At 40.9% G+C, this 23093-nt stretch overlaps 1 protein-coding gene across 5 annotated transcripts in view; it reads left to right on the top strand.

Moving 5' to 3' along the window:
- Positions 1-23093, top strand: part of PLD1 (phospholipase D1) — a 247731-nt gene that overhangs the window by 179862 nt on the left and 44776 nt on the right. For all 5 annotated transcript variants that reach the window (XM_089675518.1, XM_089675516.1, XM_089675517.1 and 2 more), the window contains 4 exons: positions 10-229; positions 13976-14104; positions 15611-15729; positions 15849-15962. In XM_089675518.1, coding sequence (XP_089531644.1) covers positions 10-229; positions 13976-14104; positions 15611-15729; positions 15849-15962 — 582 coding nt within the window. The remainder of the gene's footprint in view (positions 1-9; positions 230-13975; positions 14105-15610; positions 15730-15848; positions 15963-23093) is intronic.

Here is a 23093-nt window from a genome sequence, read left to right as displayed (position 1 = left end):
TGTTCTCAGGCCCTGTCAGATTCCAGCCATACCTTGAATGGTGAAGACAAATCTGAGAGAAAGACCAACTTCCAAGTAAAGAGTAGGCATGGGGAAGAGGTAGTAGATCACTCCAAGATACGAGGAATGGGAAAATCCAGAAAATTTGGTAAATTCAGCCTGTACAAGCAGCTCCACAAGCACAACCTGCAACATGCAGATAGCGTCAGCAGTATAGACAGCCAATCCCGTAAGTATTTGTCATTATGTTCTATAGATTTTGTTTTCACCATGCAGTATATTTTAGTAAACATGTGAGTGGTGACATGTCCTATGTATTTATAGTCTGCACATTTGCAGACAAAGAATTTTGGTGTTCCCTTCTATATTTAACTATCTTCAGTATATATGTTTTGGAACAGTTCCAAGAAAAACAGCTCTTCTTAGTGAGAATAAATGTGGACACCTGTTGGTGAAGTGATCCCACAATCCTGATGCTGTCAATACATCAATGTGCACCACCACCCAGGTGCTGAATAGGTGGACTCACACCTCAGAACATTGACGTACAAATTATAATTCAATGCACATTTCTCCTCCTTTCGGGGTCATTGTGTATAGGTTTCCCACTGGTCTCAGGTTACCTTGTTATTTCACTGATGGCATGGGCTCTCAATATCCTCTGACTTCCGCTGTGCTGCTCTATAGATCAACTCAAACCCACAGAGAAGCCACCATAGTGTAGTAACTTAAAACCACAAATGAGTTATTTAAAATTGCACTCACATAAATAACAGTCACTTTCATATGACTTTTGAGGGTTAACATTGAAGTCTATGGACCTCAAGTTGCATGAAAGTCGGACCAAAGTAGTGCATGAACTACTTTGAAGTCGCTGCGACTTTACATCACATAGATATGAATGGTACTGATTGGAAAACATGGGGTGCGACTTGTCATGTGACTTTAGTGTCCAAAGTCACATGACAAGTCGCACAAGTTTCCAATTTTTTTTTCGTCCAAAAAAAGAAAATAATACAAAGCTGAGACTCCTTCGCTCATTGAACTACAATCTAAACGTATGCAGTGGTGTCTATTTGAAACAAAATATACAATTCATATGGAAAAGCTGCCCCGGGAAACTTTTTATGCTCTACATGAAAACTCCACTACCCACTGTGGAGGTTCTCCTTTACAGCTTCTGATGATTTATTGTGTTGGTCAGAGACATTCACACCAGTGGCCTGCTGGAGGTCATTCTGTAGGGCTCTGGCAGTGCTCATCCTGTTCCTCCTTGCACAAAGGGGCAGATACAGGTCCTGCTGATGGGTTAAGGACCTTCTATGGCCCTGTCCAGTTCTCCTAGTGTAACTGCCTGCCTCCTGGAATCTCCTTCATGCTCTTGAGACTGTGCCGGGAGACACAGCAAACCTTCTGGCAATGGCAAGTATTGATGTGCCATCCTGGAGGAGTTGGACTGCCTGTGCAACCTCTGTAGGGTCCAGGTATAGCCTCATGCTACCAGTAGTGACATTGACCCTAGTCAAATAACTGTTTAACTACCTCTCTGCTACTTAACTGACCAGATCAATAACCCAGGAGTTTAATTGACTCGATGCTGTACTCTGATTAAAAAGTTTTCCTTCAATTTTTTTGAGCTGTGTGTGTGTGATAATTTATTTATTTTTATACAACTTCCTTCACAGCAATGCGGTGCTTAAACTACACCTTTGAGGGCACAGCGTTAATTTGAACTGAATCATAATTTCAGGTTTATCCGATTCTGAGATATGTATTTTGTAACAACATCAGAATGTCACCAAACGTTGAAATGTGTGTACACTAATGTGCCTTTTCATTTATTCATTGCACTCTTTTAATACCTCCTGGAATAGTATAGGTTGTAAACTTGAATAAACAAAGGTTCAACCATAAAAATGTAGAGTGAAGTTATCAGCATAGCAGTGAGTCATATCTGGGTCAGGGAATCAACACCAGCTTTTGCAGAACAAAGGTCCTTTTACACTAAATGGTGAATTTTCCTATAAATACCTAGTGCTAGTCATCAGTTAATAAAGGATTGTGTTTGAAATAACGTTTAAAATATGTCTAAACCCCAAGTGAACATTTTTCATTTGCTAAATCATTGTGTATCAAAAACTATTGCTTTTTTCTTTTTATAAAATCTGGTTTTCACCTCAGTGCTGCTAATTTCATTCAGCCTTTTTCAGCCATTTCTGCTTATATACACTTGCTCCAGCAGTGGCTACACATTATTGGCCAGGACTGACTTTCTAAAAAAGTGTAGGTATGACCACTTGAAGGCTTGTTGTGACCAGTTGGCAATGCTGGAGCATGAGTGGGACAGTTGTCACCTTATAACATTAATTGCCTTAAAGTGGTGTTAAACCCAAAACCAAAAATGTAATATATTATGGTTTACCAGTCCTTTGATGTGGTGGCTGCATTAGTTTTCTTTTCTAAGCACCCCTCTCTGTGTTAAATGGTTTTGCTCATCTCTGTAATTGTAATATTCTGCTGGAGAGCTTGTTCTTTTGAAAAACAGACTTACTAGCTGGGCCACCAGATGAAAATAGAAGAAAGCCTAAAAAGAAAGTGAATGCAGCTATCTAAGAAATGGTAAACTGCAGTATAATAAATGTTTTGCTTTTGGGGGCTTATATTCCACTTTTAACTAGTTTCTGACTGCGCTTTAGCCAAAAGACAGCTACAGCGCAATTAGCTAGTTCTGGGATGGCATCCATGGATGTCCTCCCAGAAGCACACACCCGGAGGCGCACTGCGTGCAATCTGTGAATGGGCCAATCAGAGTTGCTTTTACCATGTGAGCAGCTGTGTCCATTATTCGCTCTCCTCTTCTTACGCTGACAGCGCGAGAGGTGAGCCGCGCCGGTAAGCGTCATTTCACAGGGGGGCATCTACACAAATCATCAGGGCACTGATCATCAGTATCCTGGTGATCAGTGTAGCCCCATCAGTGCTGCCAGTAGTACCCATCAGTGCTGCATAACAGTGCCCAGCAGTGCAGCCTATCAGTGAAGGAGAAAAAGTACTTATTTACAAAACTTTATAACAGAAACTAAAAAACTTTTTTTTTTTTTTTTAAATGTTTGGACTTTTTTAGTTTGTTTAGCAAAAAATAAAAAACCCATTGGTGATTAAATACCACCAAAAGAAAGCTCTATTTGTCTAATTGGTCTGTGCAGGAAGGGGGGAAATGTGCCCGATAGGCAAGTGGTTAACAAGGGCCTTCGTGGCAGGATCACTAGTTATTTCCTAAAAGATTGTACTTTTCAAACTACGTTAACATGTTAACTTTTATATTAGATTTTAGTGGTTAAAGAGGAATTGCCCAAGAAAAAAGAAAAGTCAGCAGCTGCAAATACTGTAGATGCTGACTTTTAAATATTGGGGCACTTACCTGTCCAGGCATCCAGTGGTGTCTGTTTGAAACAAAATATACAATTCATGTGGAAAAGTTGCCCTGGGAAACTGCTGATTCTTCATTTGACTATCGGGTGCTGACGCTGCCATCTTGACCAAGAGAAATCATCAGTGAAGCGTTTGCAGAGGAGGTGCCAAAATGTGTCAGCGGAGGGGGGCAGGAGGCAGACAAGTGGCGCTTCCCCTTATGGATGGGCACCCGCCGGTCCATAGAAGTCTATGGATAGATTGATCGATCGGGTCCACTTGAAAAACGAACAGGTGGACCCCATCAGTCTGCTCTTGTGAAAGGGGCCTAAAGCAAGGGTGGCACACCTAATAATTAATTGTTTTCATTTGCTGGTATACATGACATATGTTAGGTTTCCATTTCTGTCTCCTATGCCTGTGACCTTTTTCTGAGATGTTTTGTTATTCTTCAGTTATAGCTGGCTAGAAGAAGGACCACTGAATATGAATGAGTGGGACAGTTATTATTATTCCCGTTGTTAATGATTAAAAGTACAACATCATCCCCTGTGGCAGTGTACAAAAATTAGTAAAGTGCAAGGTCAATAACACAAATGTTTTGATTGATCAGCAGATAGTCATGTGTTGATTACATACTGTACTTTACAGCATTAGAAACAAATTAGAAGGAATGGGAGACATTTCTTATAAGATCTTACAGTCTATAGGGATAAAAGTTTGAATGTAAGCTGGGTATACACATACCACAAGTAGTCCAATTCAACAGGAACTGATTGACTTTTGGTATGTGTGTATCACTGTCTGTTCAACAGAAGCTGGTCTAACAGTCCCCCTGGAAAACCATCAGTAGGACTTCCAGGCAATGGGTTGTGTTACCCACTGTCAAAATACAGTACCATATCGAAGGAGATCCCTCCAACATCGCTTGTGTTGTGCACGGGACAGGACACACCTGTAAAAAGGTAAATATGTATATTTATGTTTTACTGCAGGAAGTGCTCCAGTGGGAGAGGACCAGGTAATCCAGGAGTTGATGATTGCTCGATTATCTTGCCAAGATCATTGAGGTTAGGTAATGATCAGGATTCCCTTGGGTAGCTGCAGCTCTTTAGAGACAAGCCAGTCACATCTTTTTGGTGGAGCACATAAAGGGTTGGGTTGAACCAACGGAATATTAAACTACTACAAAGGAGCAATTACAAATGTTTAGGCATTCTCATTTTTATTTCTTTTGTTTGTATTGGTGTGACACAAAAAAAAAGTAGAAAAGCAAAAAGAAATGAACATGAAAATGCCTAAACATTTGTAATTGCAACAATTTTCTGGGCGAAGTTGTGCATTATCTGACAGAAATGCAGGGGTGCCAATAATTTTGGCCATGACTGTACATGCGCTTTAAGCTGGTCATCGATGGATCAAAATTCAACCGGTTCAATGGGGACTGGACAAATTTTGATCCGTGTGTGGCTGCTTCTGCTTGAAAGAAATTGATCTGACGATTGATTTCTGTCATAATAGACTTGTTGGAAAATGTCTGCTGATCAAGTGTATCTTGATAGCGAAGGAGTCCTAATCCACCTTGCTTGGATTGGGGAATCTGTTGGTTATGTTGTTGTTTTGTTTTTTTGTTTTTTTCTTGGGCTGATCGAGAAACAAAAAAAATGTCATCTATGACCAGCTTTATTTTACAAGTTGCTTTGAACTGAAGAAAGCTGCAATTGTTGTAATGATGCAATGGACTGAACTTGTAGATTTGTGCCAGGATAACATAACATAACTACATCCCATTTGCCCTGTGGTGTTTAGTTTGGTATAAATATCATGCTTCATATGCTGTTGTAAACACTCCAAGGTTTGTGGTATTTCTTTTAGCGCTGGCTCTCATTTAATACCCTGTAATTTGGCTCCAAGTTAATGCCACTTCTTTTCGTGTAAGCAGTTTTAACATATTAGTGTTGGCTGATCATCACGGTCTTGTTATTGAACAATTTGACTTACTGTTGTTCATTTAATGACACAGTATTACTGTGACTAATTATCTGTGACATCTATTTGCTTTCTCTTACTACTAGATTTTATACCGTCCAATCTACAGTACGTTTTTAAAAGTACAGTTTTCAGAAGCCTTGTGGACCAAGGCTGGGCATTACTGCTTTAAATGTCTCTTGGTACATAGAAACATTGAAGAATGATATAAAAAAATATGTCCATAATTTGTCCCTTTTTTTTTTTTTTTTTTTTTTTTTTTTAATTTCTTACTGTAAAAAACCTTTATAGATATATGTTTATCACAATACATTTACTGTTGACTTTCTACCTTAGCTGAAAGTTTGTTCCAGGCAATCTTTGGATAAAATACCTTCTAACGCTGATTTATAAACTTTTCACCAGCTAGTTTGAAGCCACGTCTTGGCGTTCTTTAACTTTGTGACATATTGAAAATACTGCCCTCCTGAACCTTATTCACATTGTTAATGTATTTAAAGCGGAACTAATTTTTGTAAATTTTGATGTGTAAAGAAATGCTACCTCTCCTGAGTTTTAATGAATAGCCAGATCTCTTTAACCACTTGCCTACCGGGCACTTATACCCCCTTCTTTACCAGGCCAATTTTCAGCTTTCAGCGTTGTCGCACTTTGACAATTGCGCGGTCATGCAAGATTGTACCCATATGAAATTATCATTTTTTTCTCACAAATAGAGCTTTCTTTTGGTGGTATTTAATCGCCGCTGGGCACTTTACTTTTTGCGCTATAAACAAAAAAAGTGCAAAAAATTTGAAGAAAAAAAAGTTTCTTTGTTTCTATTATAAAATTTTTCAAACATGTAATTTTTCTCCTTCACTGATGTGCGTTGATGAGGCGGCACTGATAGGCAGCACTGATGGGCACTGATAGGCGGCACTGATAGGCAGCACTAATGAGGTGGCACGGATAGGCGGCACGGATAGGTGGCACTGATAGACAGCGCTGATAGGTGGCACTGACTTGCATCACTGCTGGGCACTGACTGGCGGCACTGCTAGGCAGTGGCTGGCACAACTGCTGGGCACTGACTGGTGCAACCGCTGGGCACTGACTGGCGCAACCGCTGGGCACTGACTGGTTGCACTGACTGGCGGCACTGCTGGGCTGCACTGATGGGCGGAACTGCTGGGCACAGGTGGGTGGCACTTCTGAGCACAGGTGTGTGGCACTGGTTGGTGGCACAGGTGGGTGCACTGCTGGGCACAGGTGGGTGCACTGCTGGGCACAGGTGGGCGGAACTGGTGGGTGGCAGTGCTGGGCTCCGATCATCAGGGCACTGATCATCAGTGCCCTGATGATCGGTGCCGATCCCTGCTCTGACAACTGCCGGTTCTCGGCAGTACTTTCCTCACGCTCTGACAGCATGAGGAAAGTGCAGCCGAGAACCGGCAATTGCATTTCCCGGTGATCAGCGTGTCATTGGACATGGCTGATCACGTGGTAAAAGGCCGCTGTGATTGGCCTTTTACCACATCACGTGATCAGCTGTGTCCGTAGGACACAGCGATCACTGAAATCGCTGGGTGCGCGCCCCCGAGTGCGTTCTGGGAGGACGGCATATGACGCCCTCCCAGAACTGGCCGGCCGCAGTGTAGCCATCATTCGGCTATCTGCGGTTGGCAAGTAGTTAAATTACCATACAATCAATACTTTTGTTTCTGCTAGATAGTAATGTGCTGTGTGAATGGAAACACATAACAAACCCGTTTTTAAGAATGTGAACATGGCTGTATTAAAATACTCCTCCCTGCGCTGGATCTTTCTGTCAGGAACTGTCAGAAAAATCAAACATAAAAACAGCTAGTTTTGACACATAGTTATAAACATTTATTCATGTTTACAGGCATATAACATTTAGAAATGCATGAGCATAAATTATTTCTGCTGCCCATATTATACATGTATTCTTGCCACTGGAATACATTTGTGTGCTTATTTGTACAAAGTATGCCAATAAGCTCCTCTCCTCCTTTTTTTTTTTCTTTCTTTTTTTTTTCTTTTAATGTCCCAGAATGCTGCTCTCAAATACAAATCTGAATGCCCCGTTGTACATTGTCTAAAATTAAGCTGCATTTAAAGGCAGGAAAAAATCCTTTAAAAGTGGTGCTTTTTCTTCCCATGTGCATGAGGTCTATAAGATAGGGAAGCTTTCCCACATGTTTTCCTAACTCTTTTGCCCCTGCTTCATTAAATAGGTCTAGCCCCCCCAAAATAACTATACTTACTTACCCAGATCTCAATGTAAGGCCCAGGGCACTTTTACATCCCTCCTCCAGCTTCATGATCTGACATCTACAGCAGCACAGTTCCGACTCATAGACTTTGATGTGGCTAGAATGTAAATAGTAGTCATTAGAGATGAGCGAATCGAACCAGGCGAAGTGGAATTTGATTCGAATTTCAGGAAAAATTCGATTCGCGTCGAATCCGAATATTAGCCTACTTCGGGTGCGCGAATCGGATTTTTCCCGATCAGCCGGCAAAAGTGTCCCTGCAGAGAGCTCCGCTATTTCTGACAGTTCTCTGACAGTTCCTTCACATGTACAGCGGTTGAAACATTGTATCTATTTGTTTCCATTTAGGATACAGATGTTTTTATTCGGAAACAGATACAATGTTTCAACCGCTGTAAATGTGAAAGTCAGAGAACTGTCAGAAATAGAGGAACTCTGCAGATACACTTTTTGCCGGTTTGGAATTATTCTTATTTTCATCCTACTTCTTCTTCTTCATCCTCATCCTCAGAAAAAGAAGAAGAGGATGAGGATGAAGAAGAAGAAGTAGGATGAAAATAAGAAGAATTCCAAGCCGGCAAAAAGTGTATCTGCAGAGCTCCTCTAAGTGTATCTGCAGAATAGAGGAGCTCTGCAGATACACTTTTTGCCGGCTTGGAATTCTTCTTATTTTCATCCTACTTCTTCTTCTTCTTCTTCTTGAGGATGAAGAAGAAGAAGAAGAAGAAGTAGTAGGATGAAAATAAGAAGAATTCCAAGCCGGCAAAAAGTGTATCTGCAGAGCTCCTCTAAGTGTATCTGCAGAATAGAGGAGCTCTGCAGATACAGTTTTTGCCGGCTTGGAATTCTTCTTATTTTCATCCTACTTCTTCTTCTACTTCCTCTTCATCCTCATCCTCTTCTTCTGAGGATGAGGATGAAGAAGAAGAAGAAGAAGAAGTAGGATGAAAATAAGAAGAATTCCAAGCCGGCAAAAACTGTATCTGCAGAGCTCCTCTAAGTGTATCTGCAGAATAGAGGAGCTCTGCAGATACACTTTTTGCCGGCTTGGAATTCTTCTTATTTTCATCCTACTTCTTCTTCTTCTTCTTCTTCCTCTTCATCCTCATCCTCATCCTCTTCTTCTTCTGAGGATGAGGATGAAGAAGAAGAAGAAGAAGAAGTAGGATGAAAATAAGAAGAATTCCAAGCCGGCAAAAAGTGTATCTGCAGAGCTCCTCTAAGTGTATCTGCAGAATAGAGGAGCTCTGCAGATACACTTTTTGCCGGCTTGAAATTCTTCTTATTTTCATCCTACTTCTTCTTCTTCTTCTTCCTCTTCTTCCTCATCCTCTTCTTCTTCTTCTGAGGATGAGGATGAAGAAGAAGAAGAAGTAGGATGAAAATAAGAAGAATTCCAAGCCGGCAAAAAGTGTATCTGCAGAGCTCCTCTATTCTGCAGATACACTTAGAGGAGCTCTGCAGATACACTTTTTGCCGGCTTGGAATTCTTCTTATTTTCATCCTACTTCTTCTTCTTCTTCTTCTTCATCCTCATCCTCAGAAGAAGAGGATGAGGATGAAGAGGAAGAAGAAGAAGAAGTAGGATGAAAATAAGAAGAATTCCAAGCCGGCAAAAAGTGTATCTGCAGAGCTCCTCTATTCTGCAGATACACTTAGAGGAGCTCTGCAGATACACTTTTTGCCGGCTTGGAATTCTTCTTGTTTTCATCCTACTTCTTCTTCTTCTTCCTCTTCATCCTCATCCTCTTCTTCTGAGGATGAGGATGAAGAAGAAGAAGAAGAAGTAGGATGAAAATAAGAAGAATTCCAAGCCGGCAAAAAGTGTATCTGCAGAGCTCCTCTATTCTGCAGATACACTTAGAGGAGCTCTGCAGATACACTTTTTGCCGGCTTGGAATTCTTCTTATTTTCATCCTACTTCTTCTTCTTCTTCTTCATCCTCATCCTCAGAAGAAGAAGAAGAGGATGAGGATGAAGAAGAAGAAGAAGTAGGATGAAAATAAGAAGAATTCCAAGCCGGCAAAAAGTGTATCTGCAGAGCTCCGCTAAGTGTATCTGCAGAGCTCCGCTATTTCTGACAGTTCTGTGACATTCCCTCCATACAGCGGTTGAAACATTGTATCTATTTGTTTCCATTTATGGAAACAAATAGATACAATGTTTCAACCGCTGTATGGAGGGAATGTCACAGAACTGTCAGAAATAGGCTATTTCTGACAGTTCTGTGACATTCCCTCCATACAGCGGTTGAAACCGCTGTATGGAGTGAATGTCACAGAACTGTCAGAAATAGGCTATTTCTGACAGTTCTGTGACATTCCCTCCATACAGCGGTTTCAACCGCTGTATGGAGGGAATGTCACAGAACTGTCAGAAATAGGCTATTTCTGACAGTTCTGTGACATTCCCTCTATACAGCGGTTGAAACATTGTATCTATTTGTTTCCATAAATGGAAACAAATAGATACAATGTTTCAACCGCTGTATGGAGGGAATGTCACAGAACTGTCAGAAATAGCGGAGCTCTGCAGATACACTTAGCGGAGCTCTGCAGATAGATACAGCGGTTGAAACATAGCCTATGTTTCAACCGCTGTATCTATCTGCAGAGCTCCGCTAAGTGTATCTGCAGAGCTCCGCTATTTCTGACAGTTCTGTGACATTCCCTCCATACAGCGGTTGAAACATTGTATCTATTTGTTTCCATTTATGGAAACAAATAGATACAATGTTTCAACCGCTGTAGGGAGTGAATGTCACAGAACTGTCAGAAATAGCCTATTTCTGACAGTTCTGTGACATTCCCTCCATACAGCGGTTTCAACCGCTGTATGGAGGGAATGTCACAGAACTGTCAGAAATAGCCTATTTCTGACAGTTCTGTGACATTCCCTCCATACAGCGGTTGAAACATTGTATCTATTTGTTTCCATTTATGGAAACAAATAGATACAATGTTTCAACCACTGTATGGAGGGAATGTCACAGAACTGTCAGAAATAGCCTATTTCTGACAGTTCTGTGACATTCACTCCATACAGTGGTTGAAACATTGTATCTATTTGTTTCCTTCTCCTTCTTCTCATCCTTCTCCTTCTCCTTCTTCTCATCCTTCTTCTCATCCTTCTTCTCATCCTTCTTCTCATCCTTCTCCTTCTTCTCATCCTTCTCCTTCTTCTCATCCTTCTCCTCATCCTTCTCCTTCTCCTCATCCTTCTCCTTCTCCTCATCCTTCTCCTTCTTCTCATCCTTCTCCTTCTTCTCATCCTTCTCCTTCTCCTTCTTCTCATCCTTCTCCTTCTCCTTCTTCTCATCCTTCTCCTTCTTCTCATCCTTCTCCTTCTCCTTCTTCTCATCCTTCTCCTTCTCCTTCTTCTCATCCTTCTCCATCTTCTCATCCTTCTCCTTCTCCTTCTTCTCATCCTCATCCTTCTCCTTCTCCTTCTTCTCATCCTTCTCCTTCTTCTCATCCTTCTTCTCATCCTTCTCCTTCTTCTCATCCTTCTTCTCATCCTTCTCCTTCTTCTCATCCTTCTTCTCATCCTTCTCCTTCTTCTCATCCTTCTTCTTCTCATCCTTCTCCTTCTTCTCATCCTTCTCCTTCTTCTCATCCTTCTTCTCATCCTTCTCCTTCTTCTCATCCTTCTCCTTCTCCTTCTTCTCATCCTTCTCCTTCTTCTCATCCTTCTCCTTCTTCTCATCCTTCTTCTTCTCATCCTTCTCCTTCTTCTCATCCTTCTCCTTCTTCTCATCCTTCTCCTGCTTCTCATCCTTCTTCTCATCCTTCTCCTTCTTCTCATCCTTCTCCTTCTCCTTCTTCTCATCCTTCTCCTTCTTCTCATCCTTCTCCTTCTTCTCATCCTTCTCCTTCTTCTCATCCTTCTCCTTCTTCTCATCCTTCTCCTTCTCCTTCTTCTCATCCTTCTCCTTCTCCATCTTCTCATCCTTCTCCTTCTCCTTCTCCTTCTTCTCATCCTTCTCCTTCTCCTTCTTCTCATCCTTCTCCTTCTTCTCATCCTTCTCCTTCTTCTTCTCATCCTTCTCCTTCTCCTTCTTCTCATCCTTCTCCTTCTCCTTCTTCTCATCCTTCTCCTTCTCCTTCTTCTCATCCTTCTCCTTCTTCTCATCCTTCTCCTTCTCCTTCTTCTCATCCTTCTCCTTCTCCTTCTTCTCATCCTTCTCCTTCTCCTTCTTCTCATCCTTCTCCTTCTTCTCATCCTTCTCCTTCTCCTTCTTCTCATCCTTCTCCTTCCTCATCTCCAAGGGCATTTAAATTAAAGGTACAGTGTTCTGCACTAATTTAAAGGCTCTCTGAAGCCTAGAAACCCTTTTAATAAGTTAAATTCGTAGCGAATTAATTCGCATCGAATCGAATTTCTTCCTCAAATTCGGCGAATCAGCCGAATCGAATTTTTGAATAATTCGCTCATCTCTAGTAGTCATTTTGTCTACCAGCCCTATAGAATTGCATGGGGCTGAATTATGTTGGTGTGGACGTTGGATAAAGAAGACAGGGAAGGTATGTAACTAGTGCTATGGGCCTTGGAGGTGGTGTAAAGAGCTAGACCTACATAATGGATCGGGCCAAATGCTAATGATATTTTGTGGGAAAGTCTCCTTATCCTTTTCATCAGTGTTCTATGCTCTAAAAGATCACTTGGAAACAAATTGCTTAACGATGACACAAATTCTTCAATTTTTCTCAGATCTGACCAGGATTTTGAAAATGTTAAAATTTCACATAATGGGTTTAAAATGTGTAAGGGCTCCTAAGGAAAATCTGTGTGTTTCTGAGGAGACAGAAAACAATGCTCTCTTTTGGGGAATTGAGTTGAGGACCACTGGCTTTGAAGTGGGTAGTGATCAAGGGACACGTCTGTTTATTCCCAGAACTCTCCAAATCTTCCAGTTGGCAAACACTGAGGAAGGGATGGAGCGGAGAGTCTGTTGTCTATGGGTGTGATGGTGACTAGTCTGCTCCCAAGAATTAAGTGTACATATCAGTACACATTTGTCCAGGTGTTTTATCCATACATCCATTCTGTCTTGCAAGTGGAAAGAAATATATATTGATGTGAGGCTACATCTAATGGATGTGAAGGTGTCAGCTGAACTGTTCAGCTCAATACACTTCTAACAAGCCAGCATTTGGGGTTTGCCTGGTCGTAAGTTCAAAAGGTGCACAAAGCTCCACACTCTAAAGTCCATGAAAAACATGGCTTTAAGGCTGTAGATGTTAATATGGTGAAATTGGGTGTGCATGTGTACTTATTTTAGTTTGGTAAGTGTGTAAAATTTATATTCCATAATATAATTATAGTCACAGTTTTTTATGTGTCCATCCAGCCATTCCTTGAAGGAATCTCCTGTTGTGTGGCTATTGTGTTTTAACAGTCGGCCTGCCACCTGTCAAATTACTCAAACTCCGGCTGCATCTAATTGGATGCAGCTGCTGTTTGGCCGAAAATTTACCAGCAGGCTCCTTCGACAAAATTCTATTGATTTTTCTCAAATGTAGCTGGATCAGCAGGGCCACCCAATGAGTGAATTTCACCCAGTTCCTCAGAAACTGGCTTAAACTCACAGTGTATAGCCAGCTTTGGCCAGATCTGTTAGTGTGTTAGTTGTGTTAGGCAGTAGGCATGTAATGTGCTTTCCTTAGTCATATGAATACAAAGACCAGGGTCAGTTTAGTTAGAAACTTCTAGGCCTCATGCACACTGGCCTCATTACAGCTGCTTCTAGGGGCGTCTTGCGTGTTTTTAATAGTTTTTCCTCCCCTGCATGTTAGCCTATGTATCCATGCACACACAAACATTTTTAGAGGACATAAGTGAGAGGAGAGTCCAGAGGCAGGAAAAAAACTCACTGCCAGTTCATCCAGGAGCAGCAGAGTTTTGGCAGAAAAAAAAAGCTTGACACTTTTTTAAACGTGTACACATTTAGCAGTTGACCATTAATTAATTTCATTGGCCAGAATAAATAATTTATTCTGGCCTTTGAAATTAACGCCCAAACATTTGACGTTGCACAAGCGTCAGGTTTTTTTTTTGCTAAAACGCCGCTGCAAGGAGGAAAGGCTTCTAGGAGAAAATGTCCTGTGTGCATGAGGCCTTATATCCAGATACTCTATATTATGAGATAAAAACTGATCTATGGTTGGAATCAGACCAACAACCCCAGCTCAGCTAGTTGATTGTTACCGATTCTATGTTAGAAAACATTTGACATTATATCAGGCTATATTTGAGTGTTGTGCTCATGCTGACTTTTGCACATGTTCTGCTTGTTCCAGACAGGGGATCTGTGCGAAGCCTACAGACAGGTGTGGGAGAACTTCTTGGTGAAACCAGATTCTGGCATGGGAAAGACTACTGCAACTTTGTGTTTAAAGACTGGGTACAGCTGGATAAACCCTTTGATGGTATGTTACTGGTTCAAAACCAAAGAATGAAAATCTCCATAACAGAGTGCAGTTTTGTTAGGAAAAAATGTTGATGAATATTAAATGAACTGTCTAACTATGGTACCCAGAGTAAATAATATGAATATATATAATACTGTGTTGGTGTTTTCATGTTTAAGCATGATATAAATGTGTAAATCTGAAAGGCTTTTTTTTTCTTACTTTGTCACTGTGATGTTATAAAAATAAGTGCATAAAACAGTAGTTCCTAGCTTGCATCGATGTATGTTTTTTATTATACCTTGTTTTGAATAGTCGGTACATTGCAACTATGCTAAAGCTTTTTTTGGAAACAAAAAACAATAACAAAGTAGTCGATGGCCTCATTTTCACTGGGAGAATTTAACCTGCATTTATGTCTTCATGGGACATTTCTTTTTTTTCTTCCAAAAACAATTTTTATTGATGGGACATTTCTATTCACATATAAATGCATGGAATGATTTTTTTAATGGTATCATTCACAACAAACGTTTACCTGCCTTTGGTTGAGGTCAGCTTAGCTACGTTTAGAGAAAATAGAATTATCTGTGTTCAAGATCCAATTAGAGACTAAACACAGCTAAGCACATCTAAACATGTCTTAACTAAGTGCAAGAAAAGGTGATCTGGGAGGCATAAACATTTTTTTACATCTCAGGTGACATTTGCATTTAGAAAAGCTAAATGTAAGAGTGCCAGTGTGAATGTGAGCAATCAGGAGATGCAGAATGCTCACCTAGAGGTGCCTAGACATAGATGGCATCCAAAGCACCTTGGATCCCCCTAAACCAGGGGCTTTCAGCTATACAAAAACCCTCATTAGCAGATGTAGTTCAGTCCCAGTACCTAGTATAGCTCAATGCTTGTCAGTGAATCTACTCCATCATAGTAAAAAGTGAAGTACGAGGTAAGAAAGGGGGTCAAAGCTTCTGGATCTAATTATGGTGTTGGCAGAACTGAGCTCTTTTTGGTTTTCAAGGCTCCTAGGAAGCCATCTGACAGTAGGTACCTCAAGCCTATATTATTTGCTGTAACATGAGCACAAGTTTATTTTAAACTATCTTTTTTGTCTGAAAACATGTTTTCTCTTATGTTCATTGATGGACACAGCATCTTCTATTCTCGACTATAGGGTTATATCGCCACCTACAGGAGTAGGACACTATAGTCGAGAATAGAAGATGCTATAACAAAAAAATTCTCTTTCTCCTATGTTCACTGATAAAAACAGCATCTTCTAATCTCGTCCATGGTGTCCTACTCCTGTAGGTGGCAATATAACCCTATGTTTGAGAATAAAAGATGCTGTGTTCATCAATGAACTTGGATTTTATAGTAACAAAAAAAATCCTGTTTTGGTGCCCAAGTCATTGTTATCTCAATATGTAATGTTTATGTAAAGAAAAAAAATCTGGATCTTGTTCTAATCATTATACTGCTCTTTGTAAATATAACTCATTCTAATTTTTCCTTTTTATTTAGACTTCATTGACCGATACCAAACACCCAGAATGCCCTGGCATGACATTTCTTCTGTGGTACATGGGAAAGCAGCTCGTGATGTGGCAAGACATTTTATTCAGAGATGGAATTTCACAAAGGTTGTTGATCAATCTGCTTAACTGGATCATTTCTTCTGTTCTCGTTTTACATTGTACCTTTATTATTTTGTCTAGGCCTCCTAGAATTTAGATTTATGCTATATGTTCTTTTATCCTAGATCATGAAGCCAAAGTATCGGTCTCTTTCCTACCCTTTCCTTCTGCCAAAATCTCACAAAACAGCCAAGGAATTGCCTTATCAGGTTCCGGGGGCAGTGCAGGCTTGTGCACAGGTAAGTGTGACATCTAACGTGGAAGTGATTGTCTTTATGATGAGGAGATTAAGACCCGGTTCACACTGGTGCAGCTTTAAAATCGCGCGATTTCAGACCTGCATATCAGTGCAATTTGCACTGCCGATTTCATTGCGGCCTGCGACTTCATAAAACCAAACTCTGTGCAGGAACCCATTTCATAATCGATGTGACATGATTTGCAGGGATATGAATGGTTTCATTGCTGGCAATGAGGTACGACTTGTCATGCAATTTGGAGCTGTGAACCAGGGCTAAAGCACTACTGTATTACAACCAGGGGTGGACTGACAACTCATGGGGCCCCCGTGAGTTTTTGGGGCCCCCGAGCAATAGGATATCATAGGGCCCCTGTGTCCTTGCCCACACTCAAACCACACCCAAAAAAAGCCTATGAAAGGTACCAGGGACATCTCATGGGGCCCCCTACTGACCCTGGGCCCTCGGGCAGTGCCAGAGTGCCTAAATGGTCAGTCTGCCCCTGATTACAATGCACACAATGCCTAGGAAAGTACACAAATATTTCTTATGTACTTTTATTTTCTTTTGTCACTGAGAGCTTTTCATAGCAGGAATCAACATGGGAAAAATGTATATTCTCATTGGGGAATGCAATGCACGAAGTATTGCACCATATGTTTGGCAAGTGGATGCCATATTGGTCAACTTCTGTGTACTATTAAACCAACTTTTCTTTCTACAGGCCTTTAAATTTTCAATACCCCTTCTTAACTTTCCAACATTGATGGCCTGGTTGTATCAAACATGCCCCAAGATTAATTTCTGTGTAGTAAAGATTACCAAAGGTCTTCATGAGCAAGGACACTGAGGGGTTTATTTACTAAAGCTGGAAAGTATAAAATCAGGCATATAAACCAATCATCTTGTTTGATTTAAGCTTTGGCAATAAAAACCTGAAAGCTGATTTGGTTTGTATACAGAAGTGAGCCTGATTTTGCATTCTCCAGCTTTAGTATGTAAACCCCTTAGTGCCCTTAGAAAGCTACAGCTTTATTTATTATTATTATAATACAGTATTTATATAGCGCCAAAGGGTTTGCTCAGCGCTATACAATAGCGAGGGGGACAGAACATGAGACAATACAATACAATACACAAGGGGTTCAAGGGCCCTGCTCTTTCGAGCTTACAATCTAGGATTTGAAAGCATGAAATAGATGTAAGGTCTGAAATGACCTTTTTCAGTGTTCTTTCAGTACAAATGAAATCTTCAGTTTCATTGTGTTCATGTGTTGTATGAAGAATTTGGAAAGCCTGTCGATATTGCTGATCAGAGTGTACCCACCAAAAGCATTTTTACAGCCTTGAGCAAGTGTTGTTGATCACTAAGAGCATGTTCTGGGCTGCCCTCCAATCAAGGGAGCTGCTTTGCGGCCCAATATTGGCTCTCCCCATCGATCAGTGGGAGTCTCTTCTATAGAGAATTGTCAGCTGACGGCACAGTGTTAGTAGACAGATGGAGAGAGGGAATAGAAAAAGGCAATGTGCTTTCATGTACTCATGTCCAGTGCTGTATAAAAGATTCTGTTTATATTATTCTTTCCCAAAAGGAGAGCCTCTTCTATGAATCAAGTCTAGAGTCAGTGTTTAGGAGTTTTGCTAAGCAGCGAGACATCACAGCAACATTATATGTTATTGTACTGTGCTTCCCAAACAGTATGCCAACTTAGTCACATGGAATGGTTTTTCTTGGCCTGTGTTTATTAGGCAGTATGAAAGATGGCTTCAGTCATGTCTGAAAAGTATGCCAAGGGAGGAGGTCTGATTTTCCAGGTGCTGTTTAAGCAACAAGAGTAAACAGAATGACATGTTGAATAGATAGCGGTGTCCTGTTCAGTCTGGAGCTATAAACCAAAAACCCCTACCAGGAATTGGATTTGGAGAGATATGCTTTTGGTTTCACAGCAGTTTAGGAGACCACAGATCACTGGCCTAGAGAATCTGAAGCAGTATGCAATATTTTGCAGACAAGATGTACATTAACCCCTTTGCGCCGATGTCACACAAATATGTGGCCTCACACAACTGGGCTTTTTTCCGTGGGGCCACAACTTGCGTACCTGTCTTTCTGCTGGGACAGCAGCGCACAGCATGGGGTGTCACCGAGAGTGCCGGGTCTCATTCTAAAGATCGGGACCCGGAACTCCTAATTGCTGTGATCTCTGCCTCTGATTGGCTATCACAGTGATCAGTCACTTTATAGCTCGCCCCCCTTGTTTTTTGGGGGGTTTTTTGTCTATGAATGGAGGAGAGAGATACATTGTATCTCTAACTCCTTGAATGGAGGGAGAAACAAAAAAAGTTTGTTAAAAAAAAAGATATAAAAAATAAAAGAAAAAATACCTAGATCAAGGATTGATCTAGTTCAGTGCCAGGGTTAGTGTTTGGGTTAAGGTCAGGGTCAAAGGTCAAGGTCAGGGTAAAAGGTCAGTTTTTTTTTTTAGATTGGTATCAGTGTCGGTGTGTTTTAAGTAAAAAAAAAAAACAAAAACCAAAATGCTCACTATTGTTTCTGGGCTGTACTATGGGTACAAACAACAAATAACATACACATATATGGCATCGCTGCGATCGTCAAGAGCTGGAGAATTTATTTTGGGTTGTTCTTTGGTGGTAGGTTATGGTAGTAACAAGAAACACACAGCTAAATTTAAAAAAATGTTTTTTGTTTTTTTTTACTGTTTTGGGCCAGTTTTCCTTTGATAATAAAAAAAATCAGGAGACATCCATTACCGTTTACCATTAAATGAAAGCCCAATTTGTCCTGAAAAAAAACAAGGTATAATCCACCTGGATGTACAAAGTAGTTGTGATGATATGTACGGTTTTACTAACAAATGTCAACGTTGCAAAATTGTACTTAGGCATTTAGATTTGTTTTACCCTTAGGTGTGAAGGGGTTAATTTAGGCTACGTTCATACGTTACAACTTTCAAAAACTCTCAATTTTGGCATGCATGCCGCTGTGTGTTCAAGGACAAAAGGCTGTAGTGTGGTGTGCATTTTCAGCAGATCTTTTTTTTTTTTCTTCTGACTTTGACTGGTCACAAACTGACTGCTGCCGTTTGGTGACCTGCTCTGCATCCAGTGTGCTGTGGTAAAATACTACATACATGTTTCATGTCTCACTATATCTCCTGGCTGTGTTGCTGTGTGATTGAGGGGCAAACAATTGTTTCCTAGGCACCCTAGCAGTGACTGATGCTTATCCAATACACTTGGATACTTGCACTGTATGTAAATGAGCCCTTAGTAAGGCTGTTCAATGTGTAGTTAATATGTGCACAGTGCAGTGACCAATCAAATTTCATTAACCACTTTCCCGCCGCCCTATAGCAGATATACTGCTACAGGCTGGGAGGGGTGCGCAAAATCACGTGTATAATATATGTGATTTTGCATTTCCAGGTAGGGGGCGCTCTTGAGCTCTACCCGCACCACTATTCGTGGCCTCGGCTACCAGTCTCCGGGTTCCGGACAGTGATAACTCGCCAGCACCAGGTGATTGCCAAGCATTACCGATGGAGGGTGAGAACTGTATGTACACAATACAGTTCACTCCCCTGTCAGCTCCTGCACACTGCTTTGCATGGCTCTGCATAGCAGAGCCATGCAAAGCAGTGTGCTTACAGTTGAAAGCACTTACACAGCACACAGTTAACCCTTTGATCACCCCACATGTTAAACCTTTCCTGCCCAGTGCCATTAGTAAAGTGTCAGTGCTTTTTTAATGGCACTGATCACTGTATTGGTGTCACTGGGGATGTCAGTGACGCCAAGTCAGTTCCCCACAGTGTCAAAATGCCTGCCGCAGTCCCGCCATAAGTCACTGATTGCCCGCCAATACTAGTACAAAAAAAAAATCTGAGTATATACACCGCCATTTGTAAACACTATAACTTTCACGTAAACCAATTAATTTACACGCATTGGGATTTTGTTTTAGCAAAGACGTGTAGCAGAATACATTTTGGCCTAAATTTATGTTTAATAGCAAAAAGTCAAAAATTTAGTTTTTTTCTCAAAATTGTCGGTCCTTTTTTTTTTTTTTTTTTTTTATAGTGCAAATAATAAAAAATGCATGGGTGATCAAATACCACTGAAAGAAATCTCAATTCGTGGGAAAAAAAGGACATAAATTTAATTTGGGTGCAGCATTACATGTGCATGCAATTGTCAGTTAAAATAACGTAGCGCCGTAACGCAAAAAATGGCCTGGTCAGGAAGGGGGGTAAATCCTCTGGAGGGCAAGTGGTTAAAAGGAGGAAAAAGATTAAAGTAGTTCTGAACTCAAAAAGTTTTTTGTTTTTTGTTTTACCTTAATGCATTCTATACACACAATATTGCACAGTTAGCTGCAGTGCAATTTAAATGTTGGAGATTTCTTTCCCTGCATTTCTAGTGGGTACAGCTGCCCATTCAAATGAACAGGCTGCTGTATTTGCAATGTGTGCACGCAAACACACCTCACTAGTGGGAACCATGGCTAAATCTCAATTCTGTTTGTATTTAATAGTAAAATATTCCTTTCCTTCAAAGCATTCATGTAGCCGGACACTGCTATTCTCAAGCCACATTCCATCTGAGTGCACTCTAAAGAGAATAGGGTATGAATGCCAGCTAGGGGCATATTTTTAGGTGTTAATCACCTAACAGCTTGTGTTACATTTGTGTTACATTTGCAAAAAGCTTGTTACATTGTCAAAATAACAATTTTTTCTATACAGTGAGCTCCCCCTGCTGGTTAGTGGTGTGTATTGATTTTCTTACTTTGATACAATGTTAGATTTTTCTTTATTTCTTTATTATCAAAATATATGTTATGCAAAGGATGTATGTTGATTAAAAAACAAACTATTACATATTTTTATAAATGCAATTGGAAAGTAGCATCTTATTCTACTATCTATACAGATACAGACTTGTCTGGTTTTATCATTCTGTATTCCAGTCCATATTCTATATCATCTCTTAATAGATAGTGAGAAAGATCATGTATTTTAGAAATCTTTGGAATGGTCACATGCAATCTGTGAATGGCCTTCTTTGCTTACCAAGGTGTGCATTTTATTACTGTAATAAAATATGGGGGCTTATTTGTAAAGCCGTGAATGTGACATTTCTTACATTTTCACTGCATGTGTCTCTTCCTGCTTCATGTGGTTTTTTTTTTTCTCTGATTGAGTCATCTGCAATGACTGTTTAGTGAATGTCATATTTATAAATATGCCTCTATCATTTAGACCTGCCATTCCCAACCGGGGTTCTACAAAACCCTGGCATTACTTCAGAGGTTTATAGGCGTTCCTTCAGAACAGAGCAGTGGCAGAATGACCTGCTTACGCTTACCATTAATGTAAGGGGTCACTATCATTTTCAAAGTTTAAAACTTCTTTTTTTAGCCATTATTATTATGATTATAATTGTGTTTCATTTCATAATTATTAACCACTTGCCTACTGGGCACTTATACCCTCTTCTTTACCAGGCCAATTTTCAGCTTTCAGCGCTGTCGCAATTTGATTGACAATTGTGCGGTCATGCAAGATTGTACCCATATGAAATTTTTATCATTTTTTTTCTCACAAATAGAGCTTTTATTTGGTGGTATTTAATCACCGCTGGGCACTTTACTTTTTGCGCTATAAACAAAAAAAATGTAAACTATTTGAAAAAAAAAAAAGTTTCTTTTGTTTCTATTATAAAATTTTTCAAACAGGTAATTTTTCTTCTTCACTGATGTGCATTGATGAGGCAGCACTGATGGGCACTGATAGGCAGCACTGGTGGGCACTGATAGGCAGCACTGATAGGCGGCACTAATAGGCAGCACTAATGAGGTGGCACGGATAGGCAGCACTAATGAGGTGTCACAGATACGCGGCACTGATAGGTGGCACTGATAGACAGCACTGATAGGTGGCACTGATAGACAGCACTGATAGGTGGCACTGACTGGCATCACTGCTGGGCATTGACTGGCGCAACTGCTGGGCACTAACTGGCACAACCGCTGGGCACTGACTGGCAGCACTGCTGGGCTGCACTGATGGGCACAGGTGGGTGGCACTGGTGGGCACAGGTGGGTGCACTGCTGGGTGGCACAGGTGGGTGCACTGCTGGGTGGCACAGGTGGTTCCACTGCTGAGTGGCACAGGTGGGTGCACTGCTGGGCACAGGTGGGCGGAACTGGTGGATGGCACTGCTGGGCACCGATAATCAGGGCACTGATCATCAGTGCCCTGATGATCAGTGCCGATCCCTGCTCTGACAACTGCCGGTTCTCGGCAGTACTTTCCTCGCGCTCTGACAGCATGAGGAAAGTGCAGCCGAGAACCAGCAATTGCATTTCCCGGTGATCAGCGTGTCATTGGCCTTTTACCACATCATGTGATCACGGAGATCGCCGGGGGGCCCGCAGGAGAGCGTGTTCTGGGAGGACAACATATGACGCCCTCCCAGAACTGGCCAGCCGCAGTGTAGCCATCATTCGGCTATCTGCAATCGTCAAGTAGTTAAGTAAATCCCATTCTTTACCCTTCTGTTTAAAACTTTAAAACATTTCTTAATAATCCATGTGTCAATTGTTGGATGCCCCAACTAGAAATAATGCTCTGGTAGATCTGCTTATTAAAAACAACACAAATCTGACTGCAGATGTAGAAATAATGGATACCTTAGGAAATCACAATCACAGAGTAACTACATTCAGCATAAATCATAGGAAAAGGTAAGAGAGTAGTACAAGAACACTACATTTCAAAAGAGACAACGTTTCTAAACTGCGCTCCATACTACAAGATTTTAAATGAGATAAAATTGTAGAAACCATGAACACTCAAAAAATGGGAGCGCTTTAAGTACAAATTTAACCAAATCATTAGCCAATACATTTCAGTGGGCAGCACTTTACAAAATGCTGGCCAGGTCTTATCTCGAGTATGCCATCCATTTCTGGTCACAAGTCCTCAGTAAGGATGTGCTGGAACTGGAAAGAGTCCTGAGAAAGACCACAAAGCTAATAAGGGGACTGGAGGGCCTCAGGTAAAAGGATATACTACAAGCATTAAACTTCTCTTTGAAGTAGAG

Source organism: Staurois parvus, unplaced genomic scaffold (genome assembly GCF_062004578.1).
Source record: "Staurois parvus isolate SC_StPar_1 unplaced genomic scaffold, SC_StPar_1.0 ptg000155l, whole genome shotgun sequence".
Classification (NCBI taxonomy): Eukaryota; Metazoa; Chordata; class Amphibia; order Anura; family Ranidae; genus Staurois; species Staurois parvus.
Note: the sequence above shows the minus strand (reverse complement) of the source record. Positions and strands in the feature narration are given on the sequence as shown.